The sequence below is a fragment of the Aquarana catesbeiana genome, linkage group LG02 (assembly GCF_042186555.1).
Source record: "Aquarana catesbeiana isolate 2022-GZ linkage group LG02, ASM4218655v1, whole genome shotgun sequence".
Taxonomy (NCBI): domain Eukaryota; kingdom Metazoa; phylum Chordata; class Amphibia; order Anura; family Ranidae; genus Aquarana; species Aquarana catesbeiana.
The window spans coordinates 104,365,264-104,382,519 of NC_133325.1; the positions used below are offsets into that span (position 1 = coordinate 104,365,264).

The 17,256-nt window shown below is 39.0% G+C and overlaps 1 protein-coding gene across 3 annotated transcripts in view; it reads left to right on the forward strand.

Moving 5' to 3' along the window:
* DCLK1 (doublecortin like kinase 1) overlaps positions 1–17,256 on the forward strand; it is a 535,308-nt gene that overhangs the window by 375,436 nt on the left and 142,616 nt on the right. For all 3 annotated transcript variants that reach the window (XM_073613310.1, XM_073613311.1, XM_073613312.1), the window contains 2 exons: positions 2,925–3,009; positions 14,529–14,637. In XM_073613310.1, the coding sequence (XP_073469411.1) occupies positions 2,925–3,009; positions 14,529–14,637 (194 nt within the window). The remainder of the gene's footprint in view (positions 1–2,924; positions 3,010–14,528; positions 14,638–17,256) is intronic.

Below are 17,256 nucleotides of genomic sequence, written 5' to 3' on the forward strand. Positions count from 1 at the left end.
TGTTCTTGTTATGAAATGCTGTATTAGTTTTATGCCAGATGTAACGGGATGCATACCTTCCAAAAAGTAAAACACAGATTATTTGCCTAAAAGTCTTGGGGATAATCAAAATGTTTTTTGGTAAATGTGAGATGAGCCTTTGTGTTCTTTTTGGTCCGCAGTGGCTTTGGCCTTGGAACTCTCCCATGGATGCCATTTTTGCCCAGTCTCTTTCTTATTGTTGAATCATGAACTCTGATCTTACCTTAGGCAAGTGAGGCCTGCAGTTCTTTAGATGTTGTTCTGGTTTCTTTTATGACCTCCTTGATGAGTCGTCATCATGCTCTTGGAGTAATTTTTGTAGGCCTGTGGATAATGGCTCTCCCCGTAGTTCATTGGAGTTCCAAAGCCTTAGAAATGGCTTTGAAACCCTTTCTAGACCGATACATGTACATTACTTTGTTTCTAATTTGTTCTTGAATTGTTTTAGATTGTGGCACGTGTGGCTTTTTGTGATCTGTTAGCATGCTTCACTTTGTCAGACAGCTTCTATTTATGTGATTTCTTGATTCAACAGGTCAGGCGGTAATCAGGCCTGGGTGTGGCAAGTGAAATTTAACTCAGCTTTCCAAAAAATAGTGGTTAATCACTGTTCATTCATGATTCAGCATGGGAGGGGGCAATTACTTTTTCACATAGGGCCAGGCAGGTTTGAACAGCTTTTTTCCCTTAATAAATTAAATAATAATTGAAAACTGCATTTTGGATTTACTTGGGTTATCTTTGTGTAATATTAAAATTAGTTTGATGATCTGATTCATTTAAGTGTGAGAAATATGCAAAAAAATACAAAATCAGGAAGGGGGGAAATACTTTTTTCACAGCACTGTATATACTGCCTTGCCTGCTAATAGATTTGTAGTTCTGGCCAGCCAGACCTGTGATCCAGACTCTGCTGCCAATCAGCACAGATAGCACAGCTAGCTTTGGGACCTCACTTCTCTCCATTGCAGATAAAGGGGTTAATTTACTAAAGGTAAATAGGCTGTTTACTTTGCAAGGGTGGCTGTATTTTACAAGGCTATTTGTCCCAGAGCTTAGTGAATGTGGTGACGTTTCACTTTGTAAGGAATACACAATTGTGTGTAAAAAACATAAAAAACAGCATTTTTGCTTGCACGTGATTGGATAATGGAAGTCAGTTGAGCTCTACCCCATTCACTAAACTGTGGGGCACATTCCCCTGTAGCGTGCAACATCTCTTGCAAAGTGAACTGCCTATTTTCCTTTAATAAATCAAGCCCAAAGTGCATTCATGGCCAACCCAATATTTATTTAAAGCCCCTGTGAGGTTCTTTTGCCACCTGTGTCCCAGTTCTGAGATGTGTCTTCACTTCCTGTCCTGTAGACACAAGAGGAAAGGTCTCTAAAGTGAGGGAGGCAGTTAGACAGTTGTCGCCAACAAGTTTCTTCATCTGAAGATTTCTCCTGTGTTTCTTTTCTGGTGACAACTCAAAATTTTGGATTCTTCTTTACTTTTGTGCCAGTCAAGATCGTTAATAGGGCAAAGAGAGAGACTGTAGTAAAAACCTGACAGACATTCTAACTCCTCACCACTCTATCTAAATCTAAAAAAAACCTTTTGACTTTAGATACACTTTAAAACCTTTCTAAATGCATTTTTTAATTAAAGTAATATACATATTTTATGTACCTGCTCTGTGCAATATTATTGCACAGAGCAGCCCCGGACATCCTCTTCTGGGGTGCCCCACCAGGAGTCTCTTCGGTATCTGTCCCCATAGCAAACCACTTGCTATAGAAGCAGACGTACAGGCTTGATCCCAGATTGGGTTGTGTGCATCCATAGACACACACAGTGTGGCTTGGCCCTTCCCCCTGCTCCTCACAGCATATGACTGACACCAGCGGGAGCCAGTTTCCCTATGAGTGTAGGGAGTGGGGAGAGAAAACATGCAGCCGGGCATCAAATAATAACTTACATTTTAATATGGAAACCCATCAGTGATGACCTATAGACCCTAGTCTGGTTCACACATTTAGCTGTCACTTGTTAGTTATTTAAGGTCAAATTGTATAATTCTTTTTGCAGATTTACTTTAGCATAATAAACATTATTGGTTGTTCAGAGTTGTATCATCCTACTCACTAAAATGAAATAGAATCAGCTAACATAAAAGCTCGCATAAAAGGAATGGTGTTAATTAGCACCCTGGAGCATTAACACTACATCATTATATTAATTTACTTACTTTAACTGGGTATGTTTATCATTTTTGTCATCAAATATTACTTCTCGCAGTTTCAATTAAAGTTATCATTAAACATAACGCTATAAAAAGTAGACCCATTGAGGTATACATTGTACATGGTACTTCTAGTGATAAAAGCGTTGCCAAAGCTAACAAGCAGACATTTTCTACCCTTCATTAGTAAAATGACAGCTGGAATCTGATTGGGTGAAATGAACAACACCTTAAATTTTCATTTATTCCATCATTTTATTTTTCATAAATCAGCACATTGCACTGACCAATAATGGAAAAGCCCATTGTGATTTCATTCATCTAATCTTACAGTATGCAAAATTCCCCACCAGAGAGTACACTTTGAATCCTCTGTAATTAAAGCCATTCAACGGTGATTACAGAGTTTGCAGAGGAACAAAATCCCATCATGCAAGAAATTACCTTTTTTTGGACCAAAACTGAACACACTAAAAAACATTATCTCTTTCTGGTCGAGGGTAGATAGCTTCATAATAAACATGGACCAAAGAAAAGTTGGAGGCACTCCAAGCTCTGAATGCAAATGTTTTTATTCCATAAAAATCAGGGTATTGCAAGTAGATAGAACTTCTAACGCGTTTCATGCATACCAACTCTGAATATAAATAAATACGCTTTTATTTTTATCATTTCCAGGGCTCCCAGCACAGCGGCTCCTCTACCTCATTAGCATCCACCAAAGTGTGCAGTTCCATGGATGAAAGTGACATCTTAGCAGAAGGTAAAAATGTGAAATATTCATGCATACAAGTGTGCAGCGGTGCTCTGGTACAGAGATTTACGTGATTCCATGATGCTTTTAATGCAGTAGATTGCATTTTGTTGAAAGTAATGTATATTTCTTAAGCGTAACTATACCCTTTTGGGAAAAACATATTTATCACAACAAGCATATTAATGAATCTCTATTATATACTTATGTACAGTGCACCCAGAAAGTATCCACAACGCTTCACTTTTTCCACATTTAGTTTTATTACAACCTTATTCCAAAATGGATTAAATTCATTATTTTCCTCAAAATTCTACAAACAATACCCCATAATGAAGTGAAAGAAGTTTGTTTGAAATCTTTGCAAATTTAATAAAAATAAAAAGAATAAAAAAAATGACATGTACATAAGCATTCACAGCCTTTGCTCAATACTTTGTTGAAGCACCTTTACAGCCATAAGTCTTTTTAAATATGATGCTACAATCTTGGCACAACTATTTTTGGGCAGTTTCTCCCATTCTTCTTTGCAGGACCTCTCAAGCTCTATCAGGTTGGATGGGGAGCATCGGTGCACAGCCATATTCAGATCTCTCCAGAGATATTCAATCAGGTTCAAGTCTGGGCTCTGGCTGGGCCACTCAAGGACATTCACTGAGTTTTTCCATAGCCACGCCTTTGTTATCTTGGCTGTGTGCTTAGGGTCGTTGTCCTGTTGAAAGGTGAACCTTCACCCCAGTCTGTGGTCTGGAGCAGGTTTTCATCAAGTACGTCTCTGTGCATTGCTGCATTCATCTTTCCCTTAATCCTGACTAGTGTCCCAGTTCCTGCTGCTGGAAAACATCCCCACAGCATGATGCAGCCACCACCACCATGTTTCACTGTAGGGCTGGAATTGGCCAGGTGATAAGCAGTGCCTGGGTTCCTCCAGACATGATGCTTGCCATTCAGGCCAAAGAGTTTAATCTTTGTTTTATCAGACCAGAGAATTTTGTTTCTCATGGTCTGAGAGTCCTTCCGGTACCTTTTGGCAAACTCCAGGCTGGCTGTCATGTGCCTTTTTACTGAGGAGTGGCTTCCGTCTGGCCACCCTACCATACAGGCCTGATTGGTGGAGTGCGAGTGCTGCAGAGATGGTTGTTCTACTGGAAGGTTCTCCTCTCTCCACAGAGAAACAAAAGAGCTCTGTTAGAGTGACCATCGGATTCTTGGTCACCTCCCTGACTAAGGCCCTTCTCCCCTGAACGCTCAGTTTGACCAGCCACCCGCTCTAAGAAGACTCCTGGTGGTTCCAAACTTCTTCCATTTATGGATGATGGCAGCCACTGTGCTCTTTGGGATCTTCAATGCTGCAGAAATTTTTCTGTACCCTTCACCAGATCTGTGCCTCGATACAATCCTGTCTCGGAGGTCTACAGACAATTCCTTGAACTCCATGGCTTGGTTTTTTTGCTCTAACATGCACTGTTAACTGTGGGACCTTATATAGACAGTTGTGTGTCTTTTCAAATCATGTCCAATCAACTGAATTTACCACAGGTGGACTCCAATCAAGTTGTAGAAACATCTCAAGGATGATCAGTGGAAACAGGATGCAATTTTGATTGTCATGGCAAGGGCTGTGAATGCTTATGTACATGGGATTTTTTTCGCTTTTTATTTGTAAAAAATTTGCAAAGATTTCAAACAAACTTCTCTCATGTTGTCATTATGGGGTATTGTGGGGTATTGTTTGTAGAATTTTGAGGAATATAATGAATTTAATCCATTTTGGAATAAGGCTGTAACATAACAAAATGAGGAAAAAGTGAAGCGCTGTGAATACTTTAAGGATGCACTGTACATTTTCTGCGGTGTGTTTGTGGTCCTCTGAGTCCTATTACTAATAAACCAATCAAGGAATCTCCACCTCTGTGTTGGGCAGATGTGCCTGCGAGGAAAACAGACATGTTAGTGGCTTGCTAGACTGATTTACAAGGTCTGCATTTAGCAGGCTGTATTTTATTGGAAAGGCCTTTTCATAAAGCTATTGTGCCAAAGTAAGCCACTACAACCAGGAGTCAGAGGCAAGACATCCCCTTTGGATAACGAAAGTCACTCCCATTTAGATTTACTTTGTGCATTGAGATTACAAAACAGAGCAACAAAAGCAGATTTACACATTGGGAGTTAAGCGGTGACCTACTTTCATTTCCAATGGCGGGCATTGGTTGAAGCAACTGAATGTCCCCCAATATCTATTGATGAGATACTGAGCATTGGCGAAGATCGCTGACAGCGCGATGATTTATCCGTATACTCATTACTTGGCACATTGGATGGTCATTTGGTGTGTCATTTGGTGTGTCATTGTGTCATTGTATTTTGTCTGGTGAGTTTGCACTGCATGTGGGAAAGCTGGAGTGCTGCACGGACTTTGTTGGTTTGTCATCATCATCGGTGTCCCTTCCCTACTCACCTCAAACAATTTTTTTTACATACTACGCCATGAGTTTTTTCTGTTGTATTTCACTTTATGGAGGAAATGAGACCTAATTCATTCATCAGCAGCAGTGGGCTCCCTCAGAAGATCCACTTAAGCATCTTAGTGTGATTTACATGCAAGGTGTTTTCTTGTGTCTGGTGAGTGGCCATTTCTAACATACTTCTATCCAAGAAGGATGTTAGCACCTATTAATATATGGACTATTATACGGTTACACAAACGTTTGATCGACTTATCACTTTAAAGAGGATTCTTTTTTGCACTGGACTTTGTTGATCATTAGTTATTTTTTGTGTTATTCACTCCCCTTTACTCTCTGCTACCAGAGATGGGAACACCAAAAGCTTGCTGTAATAAATGTTTAAATGTTAAATGTAGAATTTAATGAATGAAATTAAAGCGGAACTTTACCCATAACTTGATAAAAAATCATGTTCTTTAGCAAGGGACATACATTCTGCTTTAATAATTATGCTATCAAAATTAGTGTGTGCTGTGAATAGCCACCAGCATTGCTCTCGTTTATCTTGCTGGAGGCTAAAATTTTGCTGAAGCCTAGACCCCCTGAACAGCAGTAAATCATAAAGCGGAACTAAACCCACTGATTTAATGGTTTCAACAGTTACGTTCTTGAAATGTCAGGATTGCTAACTGTCACATTTGCTTGTATTCTCAACCAAATTGTCAAACCATCAAATGTCTGGTGTCCTAACTGATCACATGTGCAGCACCATGACAGTTGCAGATCAAACAGAACCAGCTTCCTTGATTATAACGGATAAGCATGTTTAATTCTGCTTTAAGGCTGCCAGCAGATCGGACTTTACAAATTCGACAGTGTCTGAAAATAGAGCGCAACTGAGCATGTGCAGAACAGGATGAGACCGTGTATTACTGAATTTTAAACAGTCTAGGCACTTATTTTTTATGTTTTACATTACAGCTCCACCTACAAAAGGGGCCAGCCTGAAGTGATCTAGCAGGACTTAATTTACTGACTAAAGTTCCACTTTAATGTTAAATTTTATTGGGAAACAAACAAAAACAACATATATATATATATATATATATATATATATATATATATATATATATATATATATATATATATATACAGTTGTGCTCATATGTTTACATACCCTGGCAGAATTTATGATTTCTTTGCCATTTTCAGAGAATATGAATGATAACAAACACAAAAACTTTTCTTTCACTCATGGTTAGTGTTTGGCTGAAGCCATTTATTATCAATCAACTTTGTTTTTAAATCATAATGGTAACAAAAACTACCCAAATGACCCTGATCACAAGTTTACAAACCCCAGTTCTTAATACTGTGTATTACCCATTTTAACATCAATGACAGCTTGAAGACTTTTGTGGTATTTGTGGATGAGGCTCTTTATCTTCTCAGGTGGTAAAGCTGCCCATTCCTCTTGGCAAAAAGCCTCCAGTTCCTGTAAATTCTTGGGCTGTCTTGCATGAACTGCACATTTGAGATCTCCCCAGAGTTGTAATGGATGTGACTATGAGTGTTATGATGAAATGCCTATTTGAAATATAACCATATAGATATAAGTGCTTACTTCAGCCTCTGCTATTAGCCTTAACCATATTCAATTAGATGTCTGCCAGCTTACCCTCCCCCTTCATGTGGAACTGAACTGCAAGAGTTAAGAACAAGTTAAAGAAGATTGCGCCTGTTTTTTTAAGAACTGGAAACAAGACACCCTATTTAGCTATGATAGTTTGCTATTCCCTTATATAGATATAACCCAGCTAATAGCTTAAACTTTGTCACAATAATGAATATGTATATCTTGTGGTCCGCATACGCTTGTCTTATTTGATATTTGATTTAATAACAAAATATCCGGCTCACAGTATATCAGCCAGAGTCCAGGAAGTAATAAAGGAGAAGTATCAAACTACTGAACTCGTGTATGTCTCAGTAATTTACTTCAAGTGTGCACACTTTTACATTGAAGGTCAATTTGGCCAGGGGGACAGAAACAAAAGTACCGAACGGTTCTGATTCGGTCCAAAACAGAGTGGCTCAATGATATTGAGGTCAGCAGACTGAGATGACCACTCCAGAACCTTCACTTTATTCTGCTGTAGCCAATGATAGGTTGACTTGGCCTTTTGTTTTGGATCATTGTCATGTTGGAATGTCCATGTACGTCTCATATGCACCTTCCTGGCTGATGAAAATGTTCCTCCAGGATTTTTTGATAACATACTGCGTTCATCTTGCCAACAATTTTGACAAAATTTTCCTGTGCCTCCCCAAAACATCAGCGATCCACCTCTGTACCTTTCATCATAGGCCTTGTTGACTCCTTTCCAAATGTAGCGTTTTTGGTTGTGGCCAAAAAGCTAAATTTTGGTCTCATCACTCCAAATGACTTTGTGCCAGAAGGCTTGAGGCTTGTCTCTGTTTGGCGTAATGTAAGCGGGATACTTTGTGGCATTTGCGTAGTAATGGCTTTCTTCTGGCAACTCGACCATGCAGCCCATCTTTCTTCAAGTGCCTCCTTATTGTGCATCTTGAAACAGCCACACCACATGTTTTCAGAGAGTCCTGTATTTCACCTGAAGTTATTTGTGGGTTTTTCTTTGCATCCCCAACAATTTTCCTGGCAGTTGTGGCTGAAATTTTAGTTGGTCTACCTGACCGTGGTTTGTGTTCAACAGACCCCCTCATTTTCCACTTCTTGATTAAAGTTTGAACACTGCTGATTGGCATTCTCAATTCCTTGGATATCTTTTTATATCCCTTTCCTGTTTTATACAGTTCAACTACCTTTTCCCACAGCTTCTTTGACAATTCTTTTGCTTTCCCCATGACTCAGAATCCAGAAACGTCAGTGCAGCACTGGATGAAAGATGCAAGGGTCTGTCAGGAGTCTGGAAATTCATTGGCCTTTTATACACACACACTAATTACAAGCAAACACATCACAGGTGAGGACGGTTACCTTTAATAGCCCTTCAAATCCGTTTGTGTCAACTTGTGTGCATGTTATCAGGCCAAAATCACCAGGGTGTGCAAACTTTTGATCAGGGTCATTTGGGTAGTTTCTGTTGATTTAAAAAGAGTAAACACAGTTTATTGATAATAAATGGCTTCAGCCAAACACTAACCGTGAGTGAAAGAAATGTTTTTGTGTTATCATTCATATTCTCTAAAAAATGGCCAAGAAATCATAAATTCTGCCAGGGTATGTAAACTTATGAGCACAACTGTATACACAGTATCTCACAAAAGCGTGTACACGCCTCACATTTATTTAAATATTTTATTATATCTTTTCATGTGACAACACTGAAGAAATGACACTTTGCTGCAATGTAAAGTAGTGAGTGTACAGCTTGTATAACAGTGTAAATTTGCTGTCCCCTCAAAATAACTCAACACACAGCCATTAATGTCTAAACTGCTGGCAACAAAAGTGAGTACACCCCTAAGTGAAAATATCCAAATTGGGCCCAATTAGCCATTTTCCCTCCCCGGTGTCATGTGACTCGTTAGTGTTACAAGGTCTCAGGTGTGAATGGGGAGCAGGTGGGTTAAATTTGGTGTTATTGCTCTCACTCTGTAATACTGGTCACTGGAAGTACAACATGGCACCTCATGGCAAAGAACTCTCTGAGGATCTGAAAAAAAGAATGTTTGCTCTACATAAAGATGGCCTAGCATATAAGAACATTGCCAAGACCCTGAAACTGAGCTGCAGCACAGTGGCCAAGACCATATGGCGGTTTAACAGGACAGATTCCACTCAGAACAGGCCTCGCCGTTGTCGACCAAAGAAGTTGAGTGCACATGCTCAGCGTCATATCCAGAGGTTGTCCTTGGGAAATAGACGTATGAGTGCTGCCAGCATTGCTGCAGAGGTTGACGGGGTGGGAGGCCAGCCTGTCAGTGCTCAGACCATACACCGCACACTGCATCTAATTGGTCTGCATGGCTGTCGTCCAAGAAGGAAGCCTCTTCTAAAGATGATGCACAAGAAAGCCTGCAAACAGTTTGCTGAAAACAAGCAGACTAAGTGAACCATGTCCTGTGGTCTGATGAGACCAAGTTAAACTTATTTGGTTCAGATGGTGTCAAGCGTGTGTGACAGCAACCAGGTGAGGAGTACAAAGACAAGTGTGTCTTGTCTACAGTCAAGCATGCTGGTGGGAGTGTCATGGTCTGGGGCTGCTAGAGTGCTGCCAGCACTGGGGAGCTACAGTTCATCGAGGGAACCATGAATGCCAACATGTACTGTGACATACTGAAGCAGAGCATGATCCTCTCCCTTCAAAGACTTGGCCGCAGGGCAGTATTCCAACATGATAACGACCCCAAGCACTCCTCCAAGACGACCACTGCCTTGCTAAAGAAGCTGAGGGACTGGCCAAGCATGTCTCCAGACCTAAACCCTATTGAGCATCTGTGGGGCATCCTCAAATGGAAGGTGGAGGAGTGCAAGGTCTCTAACATCCACCAGCACCTTGATGTAGTCATAGAGGAGTGGAAGACTCCAGTGGCAACCTGTGAAGCTCTGGTGAACTCCATGCCCAAGAGGTTTAAAGGCAGTGCTGGAAAATAATGGTGGCCACACGACACTTTGGGCCCAATTTGGACATTTTCACTTAGGAGTGTACTCACTTTTGTTGCCAGCGGTTTAGACATTAATGGCTGTGTGAGTTATTTTGAGGGGACAGCACATGAAAAGATATAATAAAATATTTACAAAAATGTGAGGGGGTGTACTCACTTTTGTGAGTTACTATATATATATATATATTATATACGCTGAGCAAAAATTATACATGCATACAATTATACATACATTTTAGAGTGGCCTTCTATTGTGGCCAGCCTAAGGCACACCTGTGCAATAATCATGCTATCTAATCAGCATCTTGATATGCCACACCTGTGAGGTGGATGGATTATCTCGGCAAAGGAGAAGTGCTCACTAACACAGATTTAGACAGATTTGTGAACAATATGTGAGAGATATAGGCCTTTTGTGTACATAGAAAAAGTGGTAGATCTTTAAGTTCAGCTCATGATAAATAGGGGCAAACACAAAAGTGCTGTGTTTATAATTTTGCTCAGTCTATAAATGTATATATATTTTTTTCTTTATTAATTATAAATGTGTGCACTTAAAAACAACAACAAATTATAATTTTTCTTTGTTGTAAAGGTTTTTATTTATAAAAGTAAAGGCTAAAGGCATTAAAAGTTTTATAGAATATAATGATTTTCTATAAAGGAACATTTTTTTGCTATAGTTTCACTTCAGCAGTGCATGCAGTCTTTTTAGAAATATGGTAAGTATAGCTCTATGATACCCTTGCTTGGGCAATGTGCTTAGCATTTCCACTTGCTACAAATTGGTACAGTAATCACATCCTCTGGTACATTTTTTTTTAAACTAGAGGCTTTTCTCCCCCTAGTGGCTAAATAGGATATATGTCTGCTTCATTCTTCACTGTTCTGTATAAGAAAAGCTCCAATATATGATGATCCAGAGTCATTTGTACTACTTTAATGAGTGGGAGAGGCACTACTAGTAGTTTTGCTTTGAAAAAAATACTGTATATTACAATGTATACGGAACATGTGGCAACATTGAATATATGTATCTCAAAGAGTAAAAACACTATATGTAGTCCAGTCTTAGGGCTGTTGCAAATTAGGTGTTGGGAAGATGATTCTTGATTCATCAGATGGATGATCTGATTTTTATTTTTTTTTTTTATCATTTAAAAAAATGTTGTTGTGGCAACATATAAATATGAAAAATTGTATATGATTACTTTATATTTACCTATTATCAGCCAGCAGGTGGAACTCTAGGAGCTCTAGGCTTTATTTCCCATGCTAACCTTGACTGTTTTGCTAAAAAAATAAAATAAAATAAAATAAAAGGCCTGCTTACAAAGCCAAACAGGTAAAGCTCTGATAATACACACAGCTTGCTCAAAGAATTGCTCAGAGAAATGGCCTACACCACTCCTTGCCTCTCTCTATTTTATGTACACACTTTAATTAGGGAGACGCAATGGGTTTGATTTGTGATAAATGAGGTAAGGCTTCACTTTGCAAAGAGTACCCAATTAAATGCTAGGAAAATTTAAAAACTGCATTTTTGCTTGCACATGATTGGATGATGGAATTCAGCAGAGTTTCTGCTCATTTACTAAGCTCTGGAGCAGCTGCACTTGCAGAGTGCAACTGTACTTTGCAAAGTGCAGTCTTTTAGCTTTCTTTAGTATATCAACCTCAGACTGAGAGCATACAGCGCCTGCTCTGCCTTTCATTTTAAAAAAAGCTGCATTGTTCAGTATTAACATTGTTATAGGTGCACCCTATACTAAATGTTTAATATTTTTTTACATTTTTTCCTTAAAGCATATTTAAACCGAAAAACAAAAGTGTGATATATTGCAGATTACCAGTCCTTAGATGTGGTGGTACTATTAGTTTCAGCTTTTTTCACCCTATTGCTAATCAGGTGATCCAGCCATTAACACACTTGCTGTCTTAGGCTCGATTCACACCTATGCATGTTGCTTTTGAGCGTTTTTGGAGGTTTTTTTTTCATGCTTGCCACGTTTTTGAGCCGCGTTTTTGCCGCGTTTTTGCCGCGTTTTTGCCGCGATTTGCGTTTTGCGTTTTTTTTTTTTTTTTTTTTTTTTCATTTTTTTTTTACAGTCTTAAAAAAAAATTACAAAAAAAAAAAATAAAAAAAAAAATAAAAAAAAAAACGGCAAAAACGCACCAAAAACGCATCAAAAACGCATCAAAAACGCTGCAAAAACGCAGCACTTGCGTTTTTGATGCTTGTCCATTGAAAACCATTACATGCAAAACGCTGCTTTTTGCATGAAAAAAAGTCCCCGACCCTTTCCAAAAACGCTGAGATACAAAAAAGCATTGATGTGAACATGTTCCATAGGAACCCATGTTAAAAAATTCCCGTGCATTTCTGCAAAATGCAAAATGCATCAAAAAACGCGCTAGTGTGAATGGGGCCTTAGAGTGGCTTCTTTATCTATGGTGGGACAACTGAGACACACTATTAAAGAGGGTAGTGTCAGATAGACTAGTAGGTTTAGATAGACTTTACATAAGTGACTAACAAATTAATGTCTAGCTCCAGTTAATACTTTTAAGCAGTTACAGAAACAGTTTCTCCTTTAGGAATAAATAAAAGCTGACCACCTGGCCAAAATAAAGAAAAACATACATATAAAAAAAGGAAAAGGAATGCAGCCACCACATTTAAGGATTGGTAGGCTGCAATATACCTGTATATATATTAGATGTTTGCTTTTGGGTTTAGATACACTTTAAGATAAAGTCATAGTACGTATTTTCTAACACGTCATTGAAGAAGAATATCCTTTTTAATATGCATGCTGACAGCCCCACATACGTGAAAACAACAACAGATCTAAAACTCAAAGCAGTATAGTAGGGGATGCAGACTGTCCCTGTACCAATATTTTTTCAGCATGCTTTCCTTCTATGGTTTTAAAAAAGAAAATATGATAAAATAAATCAATTTGTTTTTTTAATATACAGGTACACCTACCTGAAAGCAGAGCTTTAATGGGCTACTGTATTAAAACTGTTGTAATCTGATAACAGTGTTTTAATATGCTTAATTATGTTTGTTAATATTTACATGCAGACCTAGCTTCCCACCAAAGGTCACCGGATCTGGGACAATCCATTTCCAGGGGTGCCTACAAAGATGACCTGTTATTTACAAGATTTCCTCTATAGAGAAAACTGGTGCTGCAATGGCTCAAGCCCTGGCATGTTTATAATTTGTCCCAACCCCTGTAATTTTTGTTGGAAAAAAATTATCATCCTGTAAATGTAGAGAACAATCTTCAATCTTAATATAGGCATATGAAATAAAAAGAAGGCATTTGCTATATTTTTTCATAGGGGTACTTTAATGTATACTGACAAATGACATTATTACAGTTGTAACTAATTGTCTTATTTACAAGGCCAACCAGTCTTAAAGTGGTTGTAACCCTAAAAAAAAAAAAAAAAAAAAAAAAAAAGGAAAAAGAAGAGAGATCATGTTCGCTTTGTTATTCACTTTATGGTCAACACTGAGAACAAGGGGGCACTCTTTACGTCTAGAGGAAAAGAGATTTCATCTCCAAATACGGAAATGTTTCTTCACAGTAAGAGCTGTGAAAATGTGAAATAGACTCCCTCCAGAGGTGGTTCTGGCCAGCTCAGTAGATTGCTTTAAGAGAGGCCTGGATTCTTTCCTAAATGTACATAATATAACTGGGTACTAACATTTATAGGGAAAATCCGATTGCCTCTCTGGGATCATATAGAAATTTTTTTCCCTGCTGTAGCAAATTGGATCTTGCTTCTCTTGGGGGTTCACCTTCTTCTGAATCAACTGTGGGTATAGGATTGGGTATATGGGATTGTATGATATTTTTTATTTTATTTTTGTATTTATTTATTGATTTATTTATTTTTTATGGTTGAACTAGATGGACTTGTGTCTTTTTTCAACCTGACTAACTATGTAACTATGCATGTAACTTTGAACTATGCTTATAGCATATTAAACAGCACAGATTAAAATGAAGCCTGCAAATACCTTATCTTTAATCTCTTCTGGTCTGTCACAGCGGTCACGTGACCTCCCCGCCTGACGTCAGAGGGGGATCCCTGCCCCTCCTTCTGTAGCCCGTAGATTGGAGGAATAGAGCAGCCGGAGGTCAAGTGACCGGCCATAAAATATCAAAGATAAGGTATTTACAGGCATTGTTTTTTTTTGTAAATTACACAGTGTAGGAGAGATTTATAGAACAGAGGAGTTGGCTATAATTGTTCTTTACCTTTACAACCACTTTAAGGTACTACTGAGTTTATTTTAATAAATATCTTAACATATGTCATTAATAATGCTGATAGCTGTAAACATAAGTCGAGCTACTGGAAGAAATTGATTTACAAGTAGTAGACACCCTTCTCACATTTATATTACAGACTTTTTGGATGAAGGGTTCCAAGTACCAGTGTCTATAGCAGAAAGATACAAAGTCGGAAGGACCATAGGAGATGGAAACTTTGCCATTGTTAAAGAATGTGTAGAAAGGTAAGTTAAAGTAATTGATTGTTTATCCAAATTTTATGGGATCAACTACTAGAAAGTACAAGCTATACAGCTACTGATGGGTCCAGGATGTTCCTCTTAAGGCCACACTTGAAACTGTGACATCCCCTTCCTCCAGGCTTGGTGCAAATCCTCACCCATTACTAAACCCTTTTTTTCCCTTAAAGCTATTTGTGCGATTAGGTTCCCCGAGGAATTTGATAGTTGCTCTAGTTGTTTTAGGGCAATACATGATATTACTTAATGACAATTCCTGATTTTCGATAGCTGTCATTTTAGTCAGGAGTGGCTGTACATTGCAATTCCCAGCTGCCATTGCCAGTAATTGCTGGTAATCATGACTGGAAGGAAAAGGGGGTGGCGGCAACAGGGGGAGAGGAACTGAATGTAGAAGATTTGTCCTAGATTTTTTTAGGGCACATATACTACATTTAAAATATGGTACAGGTCAGAAATAATCAGGCCAACCATTGTTGAGTAGGGGCACACTACACTACAAAATGATGTAAGCACTACATGTACTTAAAGTGTATCTCTAGGCACATTACTTTTCGTTCTGGATAGAGAAAGGAATGGTTATAAGCTCTGTCAGATTTTTACTGTTGTCTGTGCACGTGCTGGGTAAACTGCCCTATCTATTCATCTTCATGACCATTGTCGCGAGGACAGGACATGATGGGAAATCCAAAATATTACAGTTGTTGCCAGACCAGGGCATGAGAAGAAATTTTCCAATGGGGACACCTGTTCTGGTGATAACTGCCTAAAATTGGCCTTCCACTCTCTTTGTAGAGATTTTCTCTCATTCCTTGTTGTGTCCCTGTGAGAGAAAGTGAAAGGAAACCTCTCCAGTGAGCAGTATAGCCCTGACAGGAGTTCTAACCATTCGGTGATTAAGAAAAAAGTAAGAAAAAAGTTTTAGCTTTTTCTGGTAACCTGCTGGGGACCCACTGAGAGTAGCCTTGTCTGTTGAGAACAGCCTAACCTGATCCAGTGGGGCCTCTGAATGTCTTTTTTCTTCTCACTACCTATATGAGCTAAGAATAAAGTTCTGGCACCTCTTGGATGTTCTTATCTTCCTCATGCTTGAGTGTCCCAACAGCCTCCTGCTCAGACATCTGTGCCAATAGATGTGTCTGTTCTGACCAATAGAAAGGTGTGCAGTGCTTCCAGATGGAGGGTTGATTGTATTTAGGATTGTCCCAAGTGCTCTAAATGCTATTTAGATAAAATAAGCTTTGCATGTTACCTCTGGATGCCTGCTTTAGTTTCTCAAAACTTCAAAAGAGAAGTATCCCGCCAGGTCAAAATATCCCATACATTACTAGGGAGTGGGAGCCATCCACAAAAAGCCTGAATCCAAAAACCATAATAAAATTGGACCTCAGCTTAACGTAATCCTACTTCTTATCTTTTTATGTGATAAAGAAGTTATATTAACTGACACTTTTCAAAGATTATAGAATAATTCCTGACAGATGATGTTACAAAATCTTTATTCATACTCATTATAAAAAACATATAACAAACAACTGTTAAAAACTTTTCCCATCATGTGCCTCAAAGTACAAGTACTGTATTCTCTATATGAGAGGTCTTAAAAAAGTTTCCACACTTTTTTTAATAGGGTTACCTTCATATTATCAAAAATGGAAAATAATGCAGATCATGTATATATATATATATATATACTGTACATCCCCACTGAACTGGCTTTGCTGAGTCTGCTATTAATATTTTTGGTAATTGTCTCCTATCTCCTATCCAACTGTACATCCCCACTGAACTGGCTTTGCTGAGTCTGCTATTAATATTTTTGGTAATTGTCTCCTGCTGCCATATCTTTAAACTTCCATATTTACTGCTAGCTCTATAACAAACACACTGCAATAGCAATATTACTGGTGATTGATTCTCAACTCCATGTGGCTTGAGTGATCAAGAGAGGTAATTAGCTTTACGACCCTAGCCTGTGTCTGGCCTGGCCCTGGCCATCTCCTCCCCATATTCAGGTGTCTCACATCAGACCCAATAATGACCAACTGAGAAATGCATCCCAGCTTAGGCTGTCTATAAATTTATGGCAGCTTATGGGGTGGCGCAGACAGGGGCATGGCGCAGACATCATGGCTCTTTCCTGAGTGGCTCTGTCACGAGTGATGCGCAGTTTCACCGACGCAGTTTAACGAAAGCAGGATAACTAAAGCTGCATGAACAACAGGAACTCTGCTCCACTCTGCAAGACGACAAGCAAACCAACTTTGAAATTTATTTTATATTAGGTTAGTCTCCCACTCTCTAGCCACTAACATGCTCCTTATTCTCTTCCTTCTCACATTGGTGTCTTCTATCCTCAAATTATCTTTACTCTACCCCTCCTCTCTTCCCTGCAGCATGCACATATCACCCTCACTCCTACCCTCTCCCTACTATGGCACCCATCATCTCCTGCATTTGCTGCACCCACATGCTGACATAAACTCCAGGGCCACTAGACACGTGCGCTCATGCACATCCCACTCCCACCTTGCCTTCCTCACCCTCCTCCTTCTCCTAGTCTCAGGTGATATTTCTCCTAATCCTGGTCCGCCATTTTCCAAA